Source organism: Mustela nivalis (assembly GCF_964662115.1).
Source record: "Mustela nivalis genome assembly, chromosome: 14".
NCBI lineage: Eukaryota > Metazoa > Chordata > Mammalia > Carnivora > Mustelidae > Mustela > Mustela nivalis.
The window spans coordinates 57,796,556-57,819,606 of NC_139033.1; the positions used below are offsets into that span (position 1 = coordinate 57,796,556).

At 34.3% G+C, this 23,051-nt stretch overlaps 1 protein-coding gene across 4 annotated transcripts in view; it reads left to right on the forward strand.

Moving 5' to 3' along the window:
- The window catches only part of CCDC178 (coiled-coil domain containing 178), a 444,107-nt gene that overhangs the window by 304,432 nt on the left and 116,624 nt on the right, over positions 1 to 23,051 (forward strand). For all 4 annotated transcript variants that reach the window (XM_082699591.1, XM_082699594.1, XM_082699592.1 and 1 more), the window contains one exon: positions 61 to 210. In XM_082699591.1, coding sequence (XP_082555717.1) covers positions 61 to 210 — 150 coding nt within the window. The remainder of the gene's footprint in view (positions 1 to 60; positions 211 to 23,051) is intronic.

Sequence of the window (23,051 nt, forward strand, 5' to 3'; positions counted from 1 at the left end):
AATGATGTTGAAAAAATTCAAGGAAATTAAAATGATTTTAAATATATATTCATCTTCTAGAAAATACAAGATGATTCTCTAGAAGAAAATCTACGTTTAGCTCAAGAATATCAAAAATTACAGACTACTTTCTTAACAGAAAAGGACAATTATTTCAATCTATATGATAGACAGTTATCACTTGATGCTTCAATTCGAGATAAGAAACAGGTAAGTTTTCTTAATTTTTTAAAATAATGATTTACTTGACATATGTACTACAGAAAGTAACATGTGTCCAGTCATGGGCTCTTCAATCTGGTGATTCTTTATATGCCACCAAATGTCATGTTTTCTTCTTGTAGAATTTTGTTGTATGTTTTTATCAACTTTGAAACTCAATTTTGAATAGATATGTGAGAAATGAAGAAACTTAGTGTCTAAGCCACAATTTTATACTAATTTGCTTTTTTATGATCTGGAATACCAATTTTTTGGAGTTTATAGATTTTAGATATATTATCATAGACTTCAAATTTCATTTTTCTCTACAGACTGTTTTTCAGAATATACCTCAAAATCTTCTTCATGTTGTATGGCCTCCAAATGTTGGTTTCTGTTTTCTTAACAAATATAGGAGTCTTAATTAGAACCTTGAAGAATAGTTGACCCTTTGTAGTTACAGGAAATCAGTAGAAATTCTCATATATTTTATAAAATCTTCTGTAAAATCCACTTCCTCTGTATTCTTCCCCAGATACTCATTGACATGAAAAATCATTTCTCTTGGAATTTTTGTTTCTTCACAGAATCTAAATTTCAAAAGATAGAGGCATGATTATTTTTTAACAATCCACCTAGTCCTAAGAAACAGTAGACTGTTTATGAACCCTTTCTCCTATTGTTGCCACCCATTCTAATCTACTATAAATTAGTAGTAGTTGAATATTCCAGTACTGTACTTACCCCTCCTTATTGTGGAATATTGGGAAGACAGAAGGCCAGGATTTGAGTGCAGTCTCTACGACTTACTAGCTCAGTGATCTTGGCAAATTATCCTTTCTGACCTCAGTTTTCTCATCTGTAAAATAAGACTGACTTCAGAGGAAACCTGATAAGGAATAAAAAGGAGACATCCATAGTTTTTTGGAAAATAAAAGGATACTATGCAACTGTAACTATTACATTCATCTGGTGTGCTGCTTCTAAACCCCCTTGTGTTTCCCATCCATCTACTCTGGTGGGAGTTAAAGTTTCTGAATACATTGAAAGAAAGAGTGTGTATTTTTCTCTTGAAAACTAGTAGCAAGATCGGGGTAGATTAAGAAATTAATGTGTTTGTGAAAGAATTGATAAAAAAAAACTATACACCAAAATCTTAGTGTCCTCAGACCATGTGCAGGATTCAAAGAAAGGACATCAATGGAACATTTGTCCAATCATTTCATGCATTTGACATTGTTATTGAGGTTAAACATGTTCTATTTGTTCCTGATAATTGAGGAGGAGAAAATAATCGATGGCTATACTGTATTTCCTTTTCTAACCAGGAGGGAAACAAAAATAAATTTTATGGGTACTTGTTATCAGTTTATATAGAATCCTTTGGGGGCAAATGAGAAATAGATACCTGCATAAATGTGAAGAAATCATGCCTTTCAGAGAGATCCGTCTCTCTGTATTTCCATAGTAAGAATAAAATTGTCTTGATGTTGGAATTAAAGCAAACTGTGATTCAAGATTCAAGGAGTGAGACCCTGGTATGAACAGACAGTGAGGTATGCTAGGAGACTGAGTTTATATTTGTGATGATCTCTCAAACGAATCACTTTTAACACACCTGTTTCAGGGAAACTTTCCAAGATTTATTTGTACTTCCAGTCATTTTTCATTTCCATCCTTCAGCAATGGAGGTCATTAAGTGCAGGCTGCCCTTGTCAGTGTCATGTAGGATCAATTTGCTGCAATGGACAGAAAGGCCTTATTGATGCTGTTAAATCTGTCAGTGAGAAATCGTATGTCATTAGCGTCTAAGGCACTGCTTACAGGATGGAATTTGGCCATCAAAACGGAATAAAACCCTTTAATATTTTAGTCCATTTCTTTGATATTGCAGCATTTCCCGTATTACATATATGTATGTTTTAGCCTTTTGACCAGTTTAGTTTTGGGTATACAGAAGCACTATTCGACCTCTGATTCCCTTACTTAATTTCCTTATATAAAGCGGATCTCACATTAAGGAATTTTGTGTATTATTTTCCTGTTCTATAATAACTTCATTGCTTCTGAGCATAGATTCCTTTTGGCATGGTAAATAATTACATTTTGATTTTAGTGTTTCTTACGGAGTATTATTCTCTCTATGCAAATAATACATTTCCATACTTCTTTGTATTTTTAGGCCAAGAGTAGTTAAAAAAAAAAAAGCTTAATGGAGGAATAAAACAAATTAAGTACAAAAAATAATGTCCCTTTCCTTAACACAATTTTATATACAGATGGTTCAAATATCGGAATCGTATAGTATTTTAAAAAAATTTTTAAAAAGAATCATATAGTATTACTCTTGGTGATAAAATTATATCTCCTTCCTTTGCACATGTTTCTTGATACTTTCCTGTGCTTTAAATTTTTGCAGTGATGAATATTTTCCCCTTCAAAAATCAGAAACAAACAAAAATGACTGTTCAAAATTCCTGTCTTCCCTGTTCATGGGTAATGATGGAATAGAATCCAATCTAAGACTTTTCAGATCTCAAAATTTAAAATAACACTAAAGGGGAATAAAAGAAAAATATCTGAAAAACAGGTTGTACTTCTATGTAAAAATAGATATTTTCATTGAAAGACTTCAAAAAAGATTTTCATTTTTTAGAAGTCCATGAATATATTGATAAAATCATGTGTTTGTTTTAATTTCTATCTCAAATTCTTCAAGTCTGCAAAGAAAGGTAAGCTAAGCAAGCATGCAAATTTTGATGTATCTGTTGGCTGAAAACAAGATCCTTTCTGAAACTGGTTAAAGTATATTTTTAATTCTATTGTAAACCACTTTTGAAGCTTAACTTTTATCTACTCCAGTTCTTGGTAGTTTCAGAGTGAGGGAATACAAATTATTATAGAATCAGCCATCACTTAACAACCACTTATATGGACCTGGTATCTGTGCCAAGCCATTTGTAAATACTATCTTTGTAATATCCATTAATAATCCTCTAAAATTTATTATTATTATTATTATTATTATTACAATCATCTCCAGCTTAAGATACGAAACTGAGATGGAGTGTGTCACAAGGTCATCCAAGTAGAGGGAACTAAGATAGAAATCAAATATAGGATTTTTAAAAATACAACTCATTTCATAATCATGACACTGCCCTTCTACTGTAGCATTATTAAACAATCCTATACTGTCTCACCAGGCTTTATAAAGCATGTAAAATGCAGTCATGCATTATGTTGCTAGTGTCCAACTGAAACAGATTATTTGATTCACTAATTATTTTTATAATTTTATCTCACTGAAGCCAATTTTTCAATAATGATTTTCTTGTGGGGGAAGGACTACCATCTATTTAATTAGAAATTATTTAAATTTCATAAGGATTATGGATAAGTTTTGCAGTTCTAAAATTGTAAAATTTTTGAACTGGAGACACCTTTAGAAATTTTACCCATCTCTTTGAAATTAAAAATTATTTCACACACACATACACACACACACACACACATACACACAAACTCACACACAAAATAAAAAGTAAAAGTAAAATAAAAGATTATTTCACAACTGCGGAACCTTAGGGCCAGAGTGGTCCAGTGATCTACTACATACACAGTTAATTAGAAAAAAAGTTGGCCTAGGACAGTTGTCTTAACTTACGTTCCAATATTCTCTCCAACCATCTGTAAAATGAGCATGTGCTGTGATATTTTTTGAAGGCTTGAGTGTACCAGTAGTTGAAAAGTAGTAAGAGTAACCCGCAATGGATATGCTCAAATTGGAGAAACTTCTTTAAGCAACCTGGGCTTATTAAAGAATCATGTAGGGACATAAATCAGAGACTACTTTGGAGCCCTAGGGGATACTTCTGGGTCTCAAAGAATTCAAACAGTATTCATTCCTTCATTCAAATAAATTATTAATCATCCAGTGCACTGATGTCCATTGTTTTGATACAATTAAAGGGACAAAAATACGCCACTTCAACTCACCTTCCATGCCGAATACTGTGATTCCCAGAAATCAAGGGATTTTTTTTTCTAGACTAGAGCATAGAAACAGAGTTCAACGATATCCTTTTACCCCACCAATGGAAGAATAATGGATTTTTGCTGTCTAATCTGCATCACCTAGGTTTCATTAGACAAAGTTTGCATTTTAAATTCTCAAAAATGTTGTATCATCCATAGACTTCATTAGCATGTTTTCTCTTCCCCCTTTTCGTTTCTCCTGGAATACTCCCTTTACAATGGTTTGATGAAGAGTCAAAGTCAATTCTAGCAATAAATAAAATTATTTTCCTAAAGAAATGTGAAAGTGGTTTAGGTTCTCTTTTTCATGAGTACTTTATATTGCTTGTTAGCTTGCATATATTAAAATTGGGCTTCGGTAGTGATTTTTGAGTGCTTGTTTCTGTGTAGATGGAAATTCATTTCTTTCCTGGGAAAATTGTAACTATTAATTAGTTTTACCACATGCGCACACACACATGCACACCCCCCACACACTTGTTCAAAAGGAGTTGCTGCACTTTATAGACTGATAAGCTTGCATTAAATTTCTACTGGCCCTTTTCCCTGAAGAACTCTCGAGAGATCTCTGAAGAGCTTTTGTGATCCTAGACAAGAGTAGACAGCTGGTCATCTATTGTTCTGTCCCTTCTGTTGTCCAAACTCTGAGAAAAGCACCAAAACTTATGTGTTTATTTCTAGCTAATACTTTTAGAAAGGTCAGCTTGGTTTAAATCAAACCAGCTCTTCAGTCTAGTACCAGTTTTAAGGGAATTGTAGATTTATGTATTTTTAAGCAATTTTAAGAAGGTGATCTAGTGGAGATGTACAGCAATAGGCAGCTTTTTAATGTTAGTGAAAGCCTGATATATCAAAGACACTCATAGTACATTTTCATATTTATAGTCAACCATTGAACAACACTGGTTTGAACTGCATTGGACCACATGTATATATACACATACATACATACACACCCCCATATACACATACATATAAATAAATTGGAAAAAAAATTTTTTGAGATTTGTGACAATTTGAAAAAACTCACAGGTGAACCATGTAGCCTAAAAATACCACAAAAAATAAGGAAAAGCTAGGTAAGTCATGAATCCATAAAATATATGTGCATACTAGTCTATTTCATCATTTACTCCCATAAAATATACACAAATCTTTTAATTTTTTTTCAAATCTATTTTAAAAAGTTAAAATTTACCAAAACTTATTTACACAAACTTAAAGACCATGTATAGCACCATTAGCAGCTATATTTATATTAGATAAATATAAACAAACAAAAAGATGAAGTATTACATCATAGCGTCATAAAATTAACTGAGTATGTATTGCACTACTGTAATAATTTCATAGGCAACTCCTATTGCTATTGTGGTGAGCTCAAGTGTTGTGAGTATCTGCTCAAAAGGCCCTGTGCAAGCTCATCATCTCTGTGTGAGCCCTTCCTCTCTCCAGTTCATTACTATACTAGGAAGAAGTGATCTCGAGATATATGGATATCTGGCAATGCCTGGAGACATTTTTAGTTATCACACCTGGGGGGATGTTGGGAGGGGTGTTTCTGGTATCTAATGGATAGGGGCCAAGGATAGAGCTAAACCGCCCCCCCCCCACACACACACCAAAAACTGTCCAGCCTAAAATATCAATAGAGCTAAGGTTAAGAAAGTCTATGTATAAAGAGACTCAGATACAGAGATAGAGAGAGATGTATTATATATTTATCATCTATACATACATATATATGGCACACTGCGTACTATATCCCCTTTATAAAAACTGAAGCCTCATTTGCATAATAAAGATTCTGAGAAATCCCATTTTAAGAAACCTATTAAATCTGTCAACCCTGCATTTCCTGTTATCCCTGGGACCCTTCCCTAGAAAATCTGTTTACAACTGACAGTATTTAATAGATTAACTCTTGCAAAGTATTATTCTATGGAGAAACAGAGAAAATTTAATGTCATAAAATCACACATTCAGGAAATTTTGCTTACCTATAACTTTTAAAAGGAAGTAAATCAAGTATTTTTTATATTACCTATAATGCCCTAGGAAAAAACTGGTATATATATATATATATATATATATATGTTATGTTGACTGGAATCCATGTAGACTTAGAACTCTGACTTTTTAAAATGCCGTAGTGCAGCTGTGGAATGAAATAATAATTTTTAATCACCCAAGGACCATGTTAAAAATTATAATAAAACAAGTAAAATGTTTATAATATGCACCTCCTATAATAGGTATATTTTCTACTTAGGCATCTCTAATGCATGACTTAGAACTACAATTGATTTGCAATTCTGTGGGAGTATCAGTATAATGATTTTTTTTAGTTCTGTACTACACATATGCATCACAATGACATAAACATTTGAAAAAATGACTCTTGTAATCATCATTCCCCAAATCTACAGAACTGTATCTTATAATCACTTATTAACATGAATATTAATATAGGAAATGCATATTCATATACTAAATGTTTTCTGTAGGTCATTTGTTCTTTTTTCAGAGTTTTACTCTTATCGAAAGTGGGAAGGAATATCTATGGACAACATATTTAGTCGCTCCGAGCCTCTGAAAAAGATGGAAATATTAATGTCTCCCTAGCAGGATGATTATAAGAAGTATGTCATAATAGTTAATATTTATGAAGTGCTAACTATACTTTGCAAGCTTTTATATGTAGTTTTATTTAATTTTTTCAACAATCCCATGGAACATAAATATATATTTTAAATATAGAGCCCCAGAACAGTTTTTCACAAACTGTGTATTTTGCACATAGAAGATGTGACAACTGATACTGTTATTATTCTTTAGATAAACATATAGCCCTTACTTCGTATACAAAATCTTGATGTGGCTATCCTGTTATGAAAGAGGTCCTAGTCTATTATAGGTATAAAATAGTTTATGAAACCTGAGAATATAGCGTGAATTAAGGAGAGAGAGGACAGAAATACAGGGTAATAGTGACATTATGATAACCAGTTAGAACCTACTCAGGGGCTGGAAGAAATAGAGCAATAGACTAACACCTGATTGTTTAGGTAAAGCTGACAGAGGGTTACAGAATAGAAAAGCATGTATATACACACATAATTGAGAAAGTCTGAGGGATAGACTTAGCAGTAACTCATCGGTTAGTCAGAGTTTCATCCAAATCTTATACTAAAAACACCATCACAACATATACATTTATTAAAAGAGCCCATGCACATTAGCTGTAACAACTGGAAATTTCCTAGAAGTAACCCAAAGAGGAAATATGTTATCTGAACCTTCATGAAGAAGTCTGTAAAATCACAGATGGAGAAGAGAACAACCAAAACAACACAGACCATGACACTCGATATTTTAATTTGATGGGATCTGGCATCTTCACATTACAATTATAAAGCAATTCCAAGCAAGCCACAATCACCTCAGTTATAACACGAGTAAGCAGTATTATATTTACATCCACATTTTCAGAGAACATATTTTGTGCATAATGAAATGTGTCTACTTATCCATACTCTTTGTACACCTATGTAAACCTGATTTTCCAACTAAAGAAGAAGTTACTCGATTTTCAGAGGTTCTTCACCAATTCACTCGGCACTAGTTCACCAGTTCTATTTCTTTTGTTTCCTTGAAATGGGCCTGAGTAAATCAACACTACCAAAAATATACAATTAATGTACCCATACAATCTGGCCCCTTTCAGTTCTGTTAATAAATGACTATGGAAGAGTATTGTCAGCTAAAGGTAACTCACATAGCTTTCCGATCGAAGTAATCCTGAATATGACAGTTTCCTTTTTTAAATCTTATACTATTCCCTCATAGTAAATCACCAATTTAAAAACAAAAACAAACATGTACACACAGCCAATACGCTATCCAAAAGAGGAAAGTAATAATGGAGTGAATAATACAGTTTTAGAATTCCATGGAGTTGTGTCAGATATAAAATCAGTTTCAAATTATTTCCTTGGGTACTGGTAATCAGAATTGTGTGGTCTTTCAACGAAAAAAAATCCTCATTTTAAAGAAAGATATGCAATGTACTCATAGGTTATTGAAAAAGTATAAAAAGCAAAGCTACTATCTGCATTGATGTACATAGAAAAAGAGCAAAAATGTTATCTGTAAAAGCAGAAAAGAATTTGGCCTGCTTGACTTTCTGTATCAAGCATGCTACAGCAATCTTTTGATTCTAATATGAAACTATAGTAAGGATCATTGCACTAATGCATGAGGATTTGTGATAATGTTGCAGAAATTTTACTGTCAAAACTGAACTGCAGTGTAATGACTTTTGTTATCATGGTTTCTAATAACTATTCAGCATGAATTGACCCTACATATGTTTTGCAGCAATAATGTGTCAGTAACTCAAAAAGCTAAAAAGGAAATAAAAAACAGTCAATACAGTTCTGTGTATGACTTCATGATAACCTTTCTCCATTCTTACTATTAATATTGTTAAAACAGTTGTAACACAGACATCATACAAACTACCAGATCACATAGAAATAAAAGCTTGGACACTTTGTGACAGTCCTGGCCAAATATACCTTAAAAGTACTTTACAGGAAAACAGTTCTCCTCTGTTCACACTGAGAACCGGGTACTGATTGGTCCTTTACTACTTTGGAGTCTGTTACTCTCAGCTGTAGGGAGCCTTTGATATGTTTCTCTTCTTTTCCTTACAATATGTCTCAGTTTCTTTCCCCTTTTACGAGATTCCCCTCCCCAATTCTTTCTTCCTTTATCTTTGCATCTCTCCTTCCATTGGAGGATATTTTCACTTTAGCATCTCTTCGTTCCACTAAATAAGGGAAAATAAAAATAGCCTTACTGCACACCTCCTATGTGGCTGCCACCATGCTATGCATTTATAAGTGTAAAGCATTGAACCCTGCACCTACAATAAGATAGTTACAGCTAAAGTTCTGATTATTATTCTATTCTTATTTAATTTACAAAAACTCTCTCGATGGGCACTTTGGTCGCTCAGTCGGTCGAGCATCTGACTTTGATTTTGGCATGGGTGGTGATGTCAGGGTGCTGGGATCAAGCCTGGTGTCAGACTCCCCACTAGTCAGGGAGTCTGCTTATCTCCCTCTCCCTCTGCCTTTCCCCCCAACTCACGTTGTATCTCTCTCTCTAAAATAAATAAATAAATCTTAAAAAAAAAAAACTCTATGAGACAACTGTGAATATTCTAATTTTTTCTTAGGAAACTAAGCTACTGTAACAAAATACCACAGACTGGTTGGCTTATACAGTGACCTCATCTTAACTTAATTATCTTTGTAAAGAGCTTATCTCTAATTATAGTCACATTCTGAAGTCATGGACATACGACTTCAACATATGAATTTGGGAGAAGAAGAAGAATAAAACCCGTAACAGGTGCTTTGTAATTTAAGTTAACACTACTTGTCAGTGGGACACAGTGCTGTGATTCAAACCCAGGTCGCTTGGGCTCAACCATATGGACTTTCTGCTATCCACAGTTTCTCTTATATTCTTTTTTACTACCTGCTCAACCTATTATTCATCATGTGCATCATTATATCTCTTTAAATGCAAAGATCTTTCGATTATAAGGACTTTGTAACATCTGTGACATGGATGTTTGATTCAGCAGTGCCTAGTAATGAAATACTTTTTGATGGAGAGATCTTATGTTTTTTTACAGGGAATGGCAGATCATTTATGTTTCTCATCAGTGGTCAGAGATCCAAGGAGAAAAGTTCTTTTGCCAAGTAAATGGACTTCTAAATTCCTCCCTAATTGCCTCAGACAGCAGAACATGTATACATCAGTGCAGATGAACCTAATCACAGAGACTGCAACAGAAATTAGGATGAAGATACAGAAAGAGAGAGAGCAGCAGCTACACAAGGCAGGCAGCATTTAGCAAAGAATATAGAAGGAATGGGTCCCTGGGTGGCACAGTTGGTTAAACGTCCTACTCAAGTAGGGATCTCCGTGTTGTGGGATGGAGCCACATGTCAGGCTCTGAACTCAGTGGGGAGTCTGCTGGAGATTCTCTGTGTCTCCCTAGCTCTCTGCCTCTCCCCCTGCCTATGCTCTCTCTCTCTCTCTCTCAAATAAATAAATAAATAAATCTTTAAAAAAAGAATATAGAAAAAAGCAAAGCTTTCTGTGGGAATTTGATAACAGAGCTTGAGATTCTGGGAGATATGGCAGCATGAGTAGGTTCAGACGCAGATACTTACATGTATGCATGCACCAAGGTGCCAAGAAATAATATAATAATCAATACTGAAAGGATGGGTGGCTGACAAATACACTTTACAAATAGAATTTCTTCCAAACACAACAGAAATTTAGAAAAGAATATAAGGTACCAAGTGCTGATAAATGGAAACTCATATTCTTAAAAGAGCACTCACTGCAATGTGACAGTAAGCAAAGGAAGGAATTACGGGAGCACTACCTCCCCAAATATCATCCTCTATTGGAAGCCTATGGGCCAAGGTAAAGAGTACCACAGTGAGTCCCCTTTCAGCTTGAAGACCAAGATGCTTAAAAGCAACCTCCCCTAAGTTGGATGAGATCTTTCTTACCTGGCGGTGCAAGGAATAGAGGTATTCCTCTCGGTTATCTGTGGACAGTTAATCTGAAATCGTTGTTACAACTGTGCATCAACAGCAGTGTAGCATGTGTGTATGTGGGAGAAAGGCCTGGGGCTGCCCCAAACAAAGAGCCAACTGGTTGTGGCTCTTTTTTTTTTTTTTTTTAAAGATTTTATTTATTCGACAGAGAGAGATCACAAGTAGGCAGAGAGGCAGGCAGAGAGAGAGGAGGCAGCAGGCTCCCCACCGAGCAGAGAGCCCGATGCGGGGCTCGATCCCAGGACCCCAGGATCATGACCTGAGTCGAAAGCAGAGGCTTTAACCCACTGAGCCACCCAGGCGCCCCTGGTTGTGGCTCTTACCTCTAGTGATGCCGCACCAATTCTTAAATTTCAAGATAGAGAAAAAAATTCCTGAAAGGATCTGTTTAGAAGAAACATAGTGATACCAAGGGAAATTATCACACTAACCCCAGACTTAATATTCTCAATGTTTTATGACAGAAAACAGAAAAATATCTACATAAATTTACAGAACAAATTAAGGCACCCAAGAATGATGAATCTAGGCAAATTACTGTTTACGTGATGGAAACAGAAAGGTATTTTTGAATGAGCAAACAAACAACAAATACAGCAAGTTTTAAAAATCTAGATGGCCAATAAATATAGAAAAAATGTTTCTACTCTCTAAAAAGTATATACATAGAAATTAAAGTGAAGTACATGTTTTCAACTCTGTTTTTAGAAAATCAATAAGATTGATTCCATAGTGATGGGGGGGTAGGAAAAGAGGCATTCATAAAAGACAAGAACTCTCATTTGTTTATAACCAAATTCACCAGCTGACCTACATCTATCCCATAGTTATTGTCCTTCTTATTAAAATGGAAGTACTTCAGCTCCTTATATAAATAAGGCCCTTCACTTGTGCTCTGAATCTATTCCCTTTCACCTCCTCATAGTCATCATCCACATCATCCACTTTCCCATCCTTCTGTATCTTCAGATTTTTTTCCTTCTCCACTGGACTGTTCCCTCAGAAGCCCTCTTTTGATTTGACATTCCCTAGAGCCCTTCATTTTTGTTAAAAATTTTGGAGTGAGTCTTCTGCATATACAGTCTTTATCTCCTTACTCCTCACTCTCTTCTTCCTTGAAGTACCACTTGTCAAAGACTTCCATAATGTCAAATCCAATAGTATATATCTGGTCTCATCTCACTCAATGGCTCATAAGTATTTGTTTACCTTCTTGAAGTTCTCCTTCTTGAAGCAGTTTTTGCCTTGGTCATGATGCTGCAGCGTCATTTTTCCCTCCCCTCAATGGACAGTCTATATCTCCTGTGTTAGCAACTCATTCTGTTCAATTTCCAAAGCTTGAGCCAATTCAGTGCTCAGTAGTAGGATTCATTCACTTTTTTATCCATGTCCTATCTTTAGGTGGATGCCTGAATAATTTTGCAAGCATAACTTTGAGGAAGAGAAGCCAAAGAGTACATACTGTGTGATATTTTATTGTTGTTTATATAAATAGTCTGAATTAATCTATGCTGTTAGAAGTCAGGAGAGCTGTTATCCTCACTGGAAGTACTGCCTGGAAGAGGACATCAAGGGGGTTTGGGGAACATTAGTAATGTTTTCTTCCCTCATCTGGAAGATACGTTCAATTTGTAAGTAACTCATTGGACTATTTACTTATGATGTGCATAGTTTAATATGCATGTATCATAATTAAATTAAAATGTACAATCACCCAGTGACTTACCACCATATTCAGAATAAAATCCACACTTCTTGCTGAGGCCTTCCAGACTCTACAATCCAGTCTCTTACTCCCTCGTGTCACTTGTACACTCGTTCCGCTCTCCTGTGGCCTCAGGCTATTTTTAGATCCTTGGTCACTCATTCTCAGGATAGGGTCTTTGAAATTTTCAATCTTTCCATATTTCCTATAGCTTGCTCCTTCTTCCCATCTAACAATCACATTAAAAGTTCTGTCCTAAGAGCAGCCTTCTGAGAGCTCCTAATCTGAAAGTGTCTCTTGACCACCCATTCTCATGTCCCTGTATTTTATTTTCTTCATAGCACTTAACATTCTGATATTTTATTCTATGTCCATTTGTTCATGGCCATTTCTGCTGACTGACTGTAAGCTCAATAAGGGTGAGGAAGGAACTTACCCTCTTTTTCACAACCACAAGTCTAGGACCCAGAAAAGTACCTGACAAGTATTTTTTTTTTATTACTAGATGATTGTTCCTGGTAGGTTATCTAACAAAATATTTATGCATACCCACTGGGACAACTATTTCTACTTCTGGGAATTTGTGAGAAAGTAATATGAAAAAGTCTGCAGAGATATACATATAATGATGTTGGCTATAGCACTTTATAAAAAGGCAAAATGTCAGCATATTCAATATACAGTAATATGGAATTGTTTGAGTATATAATAGAATTGGTATACAGTAGGGTATTATACAGTCTTTAAAAGGAATAACATAAGTAACATGGAACATATTTAATTAAAATATCAGGTTATAGCTCAACATGTACTGTATGATGCCTCTTTTGTATTCTAATCAGTGTTAGATTTTATTATATTTATTTCTATTGATCTATCTGGAAAGATATAGTCCAAAAGTTAACTGTATTAAGGCTGCGGATGTTTTTCAATCTTCCTCATCCTTTGTTTACTTTATTTTTGTAATGAGCATTATTTAGTTCATGATATAAAAATGTAAATCTTTTTATGTTACAAAATAAAAATTAATAAGGCCCTTGAAAAAAATGTGAAACAAAGTAACTACCATGAGATTTTGAAAAATGGATAACATTCAGAAGAAAAATCTAGAAAAATCCAGATCAGATAAAATTCCAAATAGTCTCAGCTTCTATTGTGAATTCTTTTTACTATAGATCATTTGCTTTGCTTACTTCAAATAGATAGAATTCTCATTACAAATTTGGGTTCAGTTATTGTCATAAGGGTTTATAATCTTCACAGTCTGAAGTAATTACACCCTTAATAGAAATTATTTTATCTTTATACAAGGATAATGGACCCTATATGACAATTTGGATCAATGCTGAAAGAAAGAATAGGGAAAATGCTACAGCATCCCTTAAAATATATATTTATAAATATAAAATTATTTTATTTGTCTATGGTGATACTGTACATACACTTAAGAAAAAAATAAACATTTTAATCTCTGTATAGCTAGAGACACCTGAAATGAATTCAAATTCGAGTATGATCTCTGTCTCTGATAAGACCCTGGGAAAGTCACCCAGGCAGTCTGTTTCCTCCAGCTCTCTTTCTTCTTTCACTGTATAGAGGTGCTGTGAAGGTTATGTGGGAGGATGTATGTGACGCTTCATATAGGGACCCTCGCATAGTATGGTCTCCTAAATATTTGATGGCTGCTTACATATTTTAGCCCATATATGGGCTAAATAATTATCCTCATTTTATAATTTCTTGATGGGTACCATCTTCAGTTTCTTTTATTGCCTGAAATACTTTTGAGGGGGATATCCTCATATTTTCTCTAAATTATTTATGTTTACTTGCTCTTTAACCATGTTTTGAAAGTGTAGCTCGCATCCTCTAATTATAAAAATAATGCATACACAAGGCAGAACATTTTAAACACACAAAAATGACCACATTTTACCCTTGAATCTATTAAAAGATATGGTATTAGTGACTAAACCTGGAAACAAGTATTTTGATGGTGATTAACTACAACAAAGAAAAAGCAAAATGATTTTTTTTAAGTCCTTGAATGTCTTACCCCTTCTAATCTTCCTGTAGAGTGTTGGCAGTGTTCACCGTACCATCACCATCACATTATTGATTCATATTCTAAAAAGACAGATTTCTCCCATACATCTGGGTTCTGTGTTTATATTACCCCATCCTTTCAATTTTATGCCGTACTTATACTGACGGAGTAAGTTTATAATTACCTACAGAGCTGATGAACACACTCGAAGTTATTTAATGCAGGTCATCTAATAGCAGTTGGCTAGATGGGCCCCGGAACCAGGTCCTGGGAGCTACATCCAAATATTAATGCACCTTGAAGTAGAAACTTGTATTATTTTTTAATTGAACATTCAAGCATGTTATACGTTCACCTATCTAAAAATAATGGGATTAAAGTAATATTTTCCCATGTTTGTCAATGAAAATGTGACAAAGAGCAGATTCTAAGACCTCCTGAAAATAAGATGGATTCTCACTATCATTTTTTCTTGTCTCTGTGGTTTGTGGTGCTATCATGGAACAAGATTAAATGGTTCTGACATGATTTGCTATTCAGAAAACCTTGGTGTTTCATGGAATCCACACTTTTCCAGATGTTCAAAAATTGATCATTGCCTCTATTATCTTCCCAGGTAACCAAGTCCAATTCTTTAACCCTTTTAAAGATACATAAATATTTTGCTAGAATTTAGTACTCCACAATCCCCTACCTATACGTTTCTAAAGATTTTACATTTTGGCCAAGCTTATAATCATTCTGGACTATGATTACAAATTTTATATACATCTTTCTCATTGAACACTATCCCAAATCCTTGTTTAAGCATCCGTTTCTTTCTTTAATAAACATTCAAATTCTTAATGCTTACAATTTTAATGTGGTCTTTTTCTTACCAATTTTTCTCTTTCTCTTCCTTCCCCTCTTTCCCATGCTCTTTTCTTCCATTACCCCTTCTTTTTCTCCTCTCCTTCTTCCTTTTTTCTTTCATAATTACTTAATACATTTTTACTACCCAAAATGAACAATGATAGTAAAAATCAACTTTCTTTTTGGTGTTAAAAAATATCCTGATTGGGTTGCTGGGGGGTGGGGAGTAGGGATATGGTGGTTGGGTTCTGGACATTGGGGAGGGTATGTGACATGGTGAGTGCTGTGAAATGTGTAGGCCTGACCATTCACAGACCTGTTCCCCTGGGGCAAATAATATGTTATATGTTAATAAAAAGAATTAATTAAAAAATCCCAATTAATATTTTCTTTGTCTTCAATTATCTTTTTCAACCCTGTGCTAAGATTTGGGCATGATCTTAGTAGCTCTCCAACTTCAAATAATAATCCCTAGGAACTCAGACACACTGAACAATGGTAAGAAGCTACTGTTCTAAAACAAAAACAAAAACAAAATCTAAATTATTAGGTGAGTCTCAAAAGACTAGCATTGTTTCTTAGAATAATCCAAAACAAAAAGATAGTAGCTAGGAATGAAAATAATCACGTGCTAGTGAAGAAGTTGTAGGTTAGTAATTGCTTTCCTTCAAAAGTCTCTACCTTTCAAAAATGGTAGTTAGAACATGTGTTTTATTCGTTATTTTAATAATTTATATTACTCAGCCTTCAAAAAAAATGAAATCTTGCCATTTACAATGACGTGGATGGAATTAGAAGGTCTTATGCTAAGCAAGATGAGTCAATCAGAGAAAGACAATTAAATGATTTTGCTCATATGTGAACTTTAAGAAACAAAACAGGAGCATAGAGGAAGGGAGGGAAAAATAAAACAACACGAAATCAGAGAGGGAGACGAACCATATGAGACTCTTAACTCTAGGAAACAAACTGAGAGTTGCTGGAGGAGAGGAGTGTGCGGGGATGGGGTAACTGCGTGGAGGGCAGAAGGAGGTCACGTGATGTAATGAGCACTGGGTCTTATATACCAAGGGATGAATCACTGATCTCTACCTCTGAAACTAATAATACACTGTATGTTAATTAATTGAATGCAAATGAAATTAAATTAAAAACTTTTTTAAAGTAAATTTTTAAAAAATTTCATAAAAGAGAAGGAAAATTTGTATTCATTTTTATTTTGTATAGTGCAAGCCTATTGCTAAATAACATGATTTTCAGGGGCAAAAAGTTCTTCTATCAAATAACAAGATGCACTAGATCAATGGAGGTATGTATACCTGATTGAAATGAAGCTTCACAAAATAATTCCTTTTATCTTAATAATAGCTTTATTGAGATATTCACCTGTCATAAAATCCACCCTTTTAAAGTGCATGCAGAGGGTTTTTGTGTATTCAAAGAATTTTATAACTATCACCACTATATAATTTTTATCACCCCAAAAGAAACCATGTAGTCATTAAAACTGGCCCCTGCCCCTGGCAACCTTCAGTCTACTTTCTCTCTATATAGATTTCCCTATTCTGGACATTTCATTTAAATGAAATCATACAGTATATGGTTTTTTTGCAACTAGCTTCTTTGATTTAGCATAATGTTTTCAATGTTCATCCATGTCATATCCTGTCTTTCCACTTCATACCTCTTCTTACTGAATTATATTCTATTATATGGATCGGTCACATTTTGCTTAAGTCACCAGTGGATGGACATTTAGATTGTTTCCTCTTTTCAGCCCTTCTGCATAACACTGCTGTCCACGTTCATGCTGAGGTATGTTTTCATTTCTGCGGGATATATAGCAAGGCGCGGAAACTGACAAAATGATTCTTTACAATATGGTGTACACGATTTTTGGTGTGACTTCTCTGTTCTCTTCTTTTGTTTGCAGTTTCATTTTTAAATGGTAGTTGTGTTCCTCTAAATTGGTCTTACTTGAAATGATTTGCAACCCTATAGTTTGAAAAACCCAGGGCTGGATGATTCATCAGGGTCTTTCCAGATTTGACACTATAGTGCATTATGTGGCATTATTGTTCTAGGTGCTTCATAAACAGCTTTTCATTTAGTATTTATAAGAACCTTGGAAGCAGGCATAAATAGCCCCATATGTAGATATAAGCTGGGAATCATATAACTTAAAAAAACCTTTCCTTTAAGGCCCATGCTGAATACTTTATTAAAATAAGGTCCAGCTACATTCACTTGGTCCTTTCAATCTTACTAAGTCTTCTCATGGTCCCTCAAGTAAGTCATTTGAATATCCTTGGCTTCTGACTTCATAATGAGAAATGTATTTTAGCCTGCTTGCTTATTTGTTTATTTTTTTACTCTAAAGTTTACATTTTTTCTCTCTACACTTTTAATATATGCTTATTACACAAAATATGAAAAATAATGAAAGCAAAAAAAAAAAAAAAACCCAAAACCAAAAACCCCATGGCTTTCTAAATACCTACAATCCCAGCATGGAAGAAAACATTTTTGTTTTACTATATAGACACTTTCAGTCTGTCTTTTAACAAAACTGGACTCATCTTGCCAGTAATGTTCTACAAATTGAAAAAGTATTCATAATACATGATTACATATATTTGCTTTTTAATTTATCCTGAGTCTGCCTTTCATCAGTGATGGTTCTCCCTTTGATTACTAAGTTTACGAACTTTAATGCTTATTGACTCTTATTTCCTATCCCAAGTTAGAATGAAATTAGATTTTCCAACTTCTTAGTACTGGGAGTTGCCGGACCCGTGCCAGTTTCCTCCCCAGAAAAACTCAAAATTCCGAAATCTTCTCACTTTTAGCCGCTTTATTACTTCTCAAAAATCTGTTCTGATTATCTTCCAATATGGCCTTACTTTCTGGGATTATTTTTAATTTCACAGAGGGACTGTAAAAATATTTTTTAACAAGAACAGTTTTATGTCCCAGCTACACTTAGTGACATTTTTTCACTAGTGCTGGTTGGTAACTAGATAATTTGCCAACCCCAGTTCGTAAGTTTGAAACCACATTCGATAACCATCTCAGAGACAAAATGAGAAAAAGTTTAAATATTGGGACAACTTGTAGTAATTCCTAAAAGCTAAGAAATCCTTGCATGCATTTTGGATTATAAATTACTGAGAACAGTAATTACTTTTAGCTTGACCTCTTCCCTGGCACACAGGTGATATTCTATAAATCTTTGCTTGATGATTATAAGTGAACCAGCTCCTTCTCATCCCATCTCCCTCCACCTAGATAAAGGTAGAAGCCAGGTAACAGTCAATCTCACATAGTAACTACCACAAGCATATGTGCCCAAGGAGACAATTTCTTTTTTCCATTTATTTAACAAGCATTCTTGAGTTCTTGTGGCAAACCTATCTCTATAATACGTGCTCAAAAATTGGTGGTAGGCGGAATTCAACATAATTAAAAATCTAAGTCCTTCCCTCTTCGAACTTACAGCCTCATTGTGTAGGCCAAACCTTTTCATGTTAAGCTTTCCAGAACACTCGCAAAGAATAGGAAGTGAAAGATAAGATTGGGTTTTTTCCACGTTAAAGATATTCCATGATTGTCGTATTTATTAGATTTGAAGATGCAGGTGACGAGAATATTCAGTGCAAAATGGATTCAGCTCAAGATGCTCATCTAAATGGGAAAGGCAGAGTATGTACTAATCATAGAAAGGGCTGTTTTTTTCACTGGGATATTAAATGTGATAACTACACACAAAGAACAAAGAAGCACCAGGTGCCTTGTTCTCCTGATCTGACTCTAAAGGAAACATTATGGTATGATAGTTTAAGTTCTGGAAAATTAGTAGTATATGAAAATTATTAATTTAATTTAAAATCAATTTAACAATGACACCTTAAAGATTTTATATACTAGTTATTTAAATGCCAGTGGGCAAAATATTTTTCTAAAGAAACAAATATAATATTGAAACTAAAGGTTGTTTTGGGTGTTTTCTAAATATGTAAAAAAATTAAATTGTATTTTAAATTATTATATAATTTGAAGTACAAATACTTTTGGAAACATTAAGCATTATTTTACTTTTTTAGCCTGCTTTGACTGTGTACCTACATTGTTTCATTATGTATTTTTTTATTTTCTTTTTGACTCTTCAAACTCTGAAGACAGAGATCACTTTAACTTGTTTTTAGTCTCTATTTCCTTCTTATATATTGTCTATAAATGTTAATGGAATTGAAATTCCCCTTTGCATGTTATTTTTATCTCTGAAACTCCTGTTTTGGAGTTATTTACCTTTCTTAAAAGGCATGAGACTGAGTATATTCTTAATTTTTTTTCACAAAGGAGGAATATAGTTTTAATTACAAAATATTACCTATATTAGTCTATTATTTCAGTCTCTCTCTCTGAGTATGGAGCCCTCAACCATTTGAATCCATATAATAAGTGTGTCCCATAAAAGAAATAATAAGTGCTTCTTTTTATTATCTAGGAAACATCAGACCTTTCCACAGGTTACAGGGACTGATCTGGGATAATGGAACAAATCCGTCGGGAAAGCCATCTCAGTATGTGGACTATGTGCATGGATTATCTTATGGATTGAAGCCTGTGATTTTCAGGCTGATGTCCAGACACCAGATGGCTTTAAAATCCTTTCATCCAGAACACTAGCAGCCTGCTTTAGTCACATTGCTCTTGCTAATATTTGTAGAGCATCTATGTGGTCCCCAGTGCATGCACTTATTATTCTATTAGGCAGACATTATTCCTTTTGAAGCTAGATCACATGACTCCTGGGCTAAGTTGACATTAATCACTATTTGTCCGGCCTTAGGCTATAAAGTTCCTAAATATACATCTAGGAAAGGGCTTTTCAATAGTCTGTTCATAAAGGTGAAACAAAAAAAAAAATGGTTTACCACTATCACCATATGACCGTTTTAAAAAATTGAGCTGCACTGCACAAATACATGTCAATAACAGGGAATACTAGTTGCTAAGAAGTCAAAAGATCCTGCTTCCTTAAGATCAATGAAACTAGTTTGTGAGGAGCCAGCCTAAAAGCTGCTTGGTCTTTTTCAAAACCACCCAGGCTAAGTTGGGATAGTAAGAAATGGTTTCATGGAAGCTACTCATTTCAAGAATTCCAAATATACCTTGAACACTGCACATGTGTTTTCGTCTCCTTTGGGCTTTTGTTTCCTCTTAATCGATACAAACAAGAATTTCCCATCTGTGTAGTGATAGGGTTGGACTCCTCTTCTCTTTTGAATGACAATCATATAAAGTGTAGAAATAATAAAAAGAGCCTCTCTTTATTTGTTTAATCAGCTTTGGTTGCAAACTTTCTGCAGTAAAAAATCATTATCATATAACTCAAATTTGTAATCTTGTTACCCTCTTATGTACTAGAGTTCTGAATTTACCTAAGTTGACAAAGAAATGAAATTTTGCAGCTTTTGTCTGACATGCATGCTGTTTATGATCTTAGGGATTATATTCATTTTCAGCATTAAATTCATAGAATAAGCAAAATGTCAAACTTTGTTTACTAATTTTATACTTATCTGTTCCTTTAATATCCTGTCTTGGTTCTCTAGTTATAACATAGATGAACCTAAAGTTTGCTAGAAACATTTGCCATTAGCTTCTTCTAAAAAAAAAAAAAATTAAATTTGAGGATAATCCTACCTCCAGAGCTTATTCTGTTCCTGGCCATTGACTGTGACAGTGGAAGGCTCATCTGAAAGCACCGGAGCATCCCATCTAAAAGCATAAAACATATTACATTTCATGAAAAAGCTAATTCAGATTGTTTAATTCTGGTAATATTGCCTCTGTCACCTTCAAAATCAAAATGTTCTTTCCTGTTATTATAAGGAAAACAACCAAATTGCTAAAAAACCCATTTGAATACACAGCTGCCTTATGTTGCATACTAATTTGATTAAAAACGCTCGCGCCTCACCAGCATTTTTACATAAAGCACATTGGTGAATTCAACAAAGACTATTTTAAAAATATATCTGAGGCGATACTGATGACCAGAGTCTGCAGTAGTGACCACTGGCCCCCCTGGACTGAGCAAAAATCTTTCTGGCTGTCTTGGAAGGCATGAAACAATTGTCGAGCTATATTTGTTTGCTCACTGCTTTGGGCACTGAGCCAACCTCATTGCAAATAACTGCATTAGTCAAGTGTATCCAAATTATTACAACACAGCGTCCATCCCAGTTATTGCTGTTGAAGCATTTTCGGAATCTTCATGTCACTCGAAAACATTTATTTGAAGGGTGAGCATCACATAAATTCAGGTCCACTTGGATTTATAGAAAAGTGGCAAGACTACTTTCACAACTGGCTTTATTTCTCCTACAGTTCCTTTATTTTCTCTACAAGAAGGAGTTTTTGAAGGGCTTATTGTTAGGATCTCATTAAGTCGGAAGAATTTCCAAACCTCATCAGGGTATTTTTTTCATTTTGTATTTTTTTCTTTTATTTCTTCATTTCTTTCTTGGGATGATTTTTATCCAGTGTTAATATTTATCCATATATTAACTGACTTTAACTTTGTTTCTAATAATGAATGTGAGGGTTGAAAGCATTGGTAATTGGTGTAAGCCAAGCTATCTGAAGCTTATGCACTTAAATAGACTGAGATTTTAGAAATCTTATTCCATATCCTACAGGTGAGCCACAAACAAAGTCTGCATACAGAAAGGGAAATTTCAGGTCTTTCTTGATGAGCACACTGGCGAATTCATATATCAATGAATATATTTTCCAAATGCCTTATTAGTTTCTATCAATAAGTTATGCTATTTCAAAAGACACATTAGCTCCTTAACCCATGGGATTGCTAAATACATATCACGAAAACTTATCTGACATAAACCGTGTTCACTGTTTAGGCTTCCAAGATAATTCCACACTGTGTAATGTTTGGGTTTGGTTTTGGGTTTGACCATGACTTGTATTTTTGAGTTGCCTGCCCATTTTCCTACTCATTCCCTTCTTATTATCTGGGGAGCCATTTACTCCTACAGATGGTCCAGGCTGCTGGGTGTCACAAGTGGCTTCTTAGGATCTTGGATTAACAATTTCATTATCTGTGATATGAAATAATGATTGCTGTCATTTTTACTTCAAGATTATTCACAAGACTAAATAAATACTAAAAAGTACTTATAATCTATCTCAAATTAAAAAAAAAATTATTACAAATTTAATGTGTATGAATAAACAAACACAAAATGTAATCTTATAGTATACTAAAAAGTCCTCCAGGAAAATAACTTTACTGGGAATGAACAGAATTAGGAGCTCTCTGATTCTTCTCCAACAAATTCTTTAGTAAAGGCTGTGTTGCACCTATATTTAAGGTAAAATAATAAACTTGTTTCTTGGGATGCCTGGGTGGCTCAGTCGGTTAAGCTTCTGCCTTCGACTCAGGTCACATTCCCAGGGTCCTAGGATCCAGTCCTACACTGTGCTCTTTGCTGAGCAGGGAGCCTGCTTCTCCCTCTGCCTGCCACTC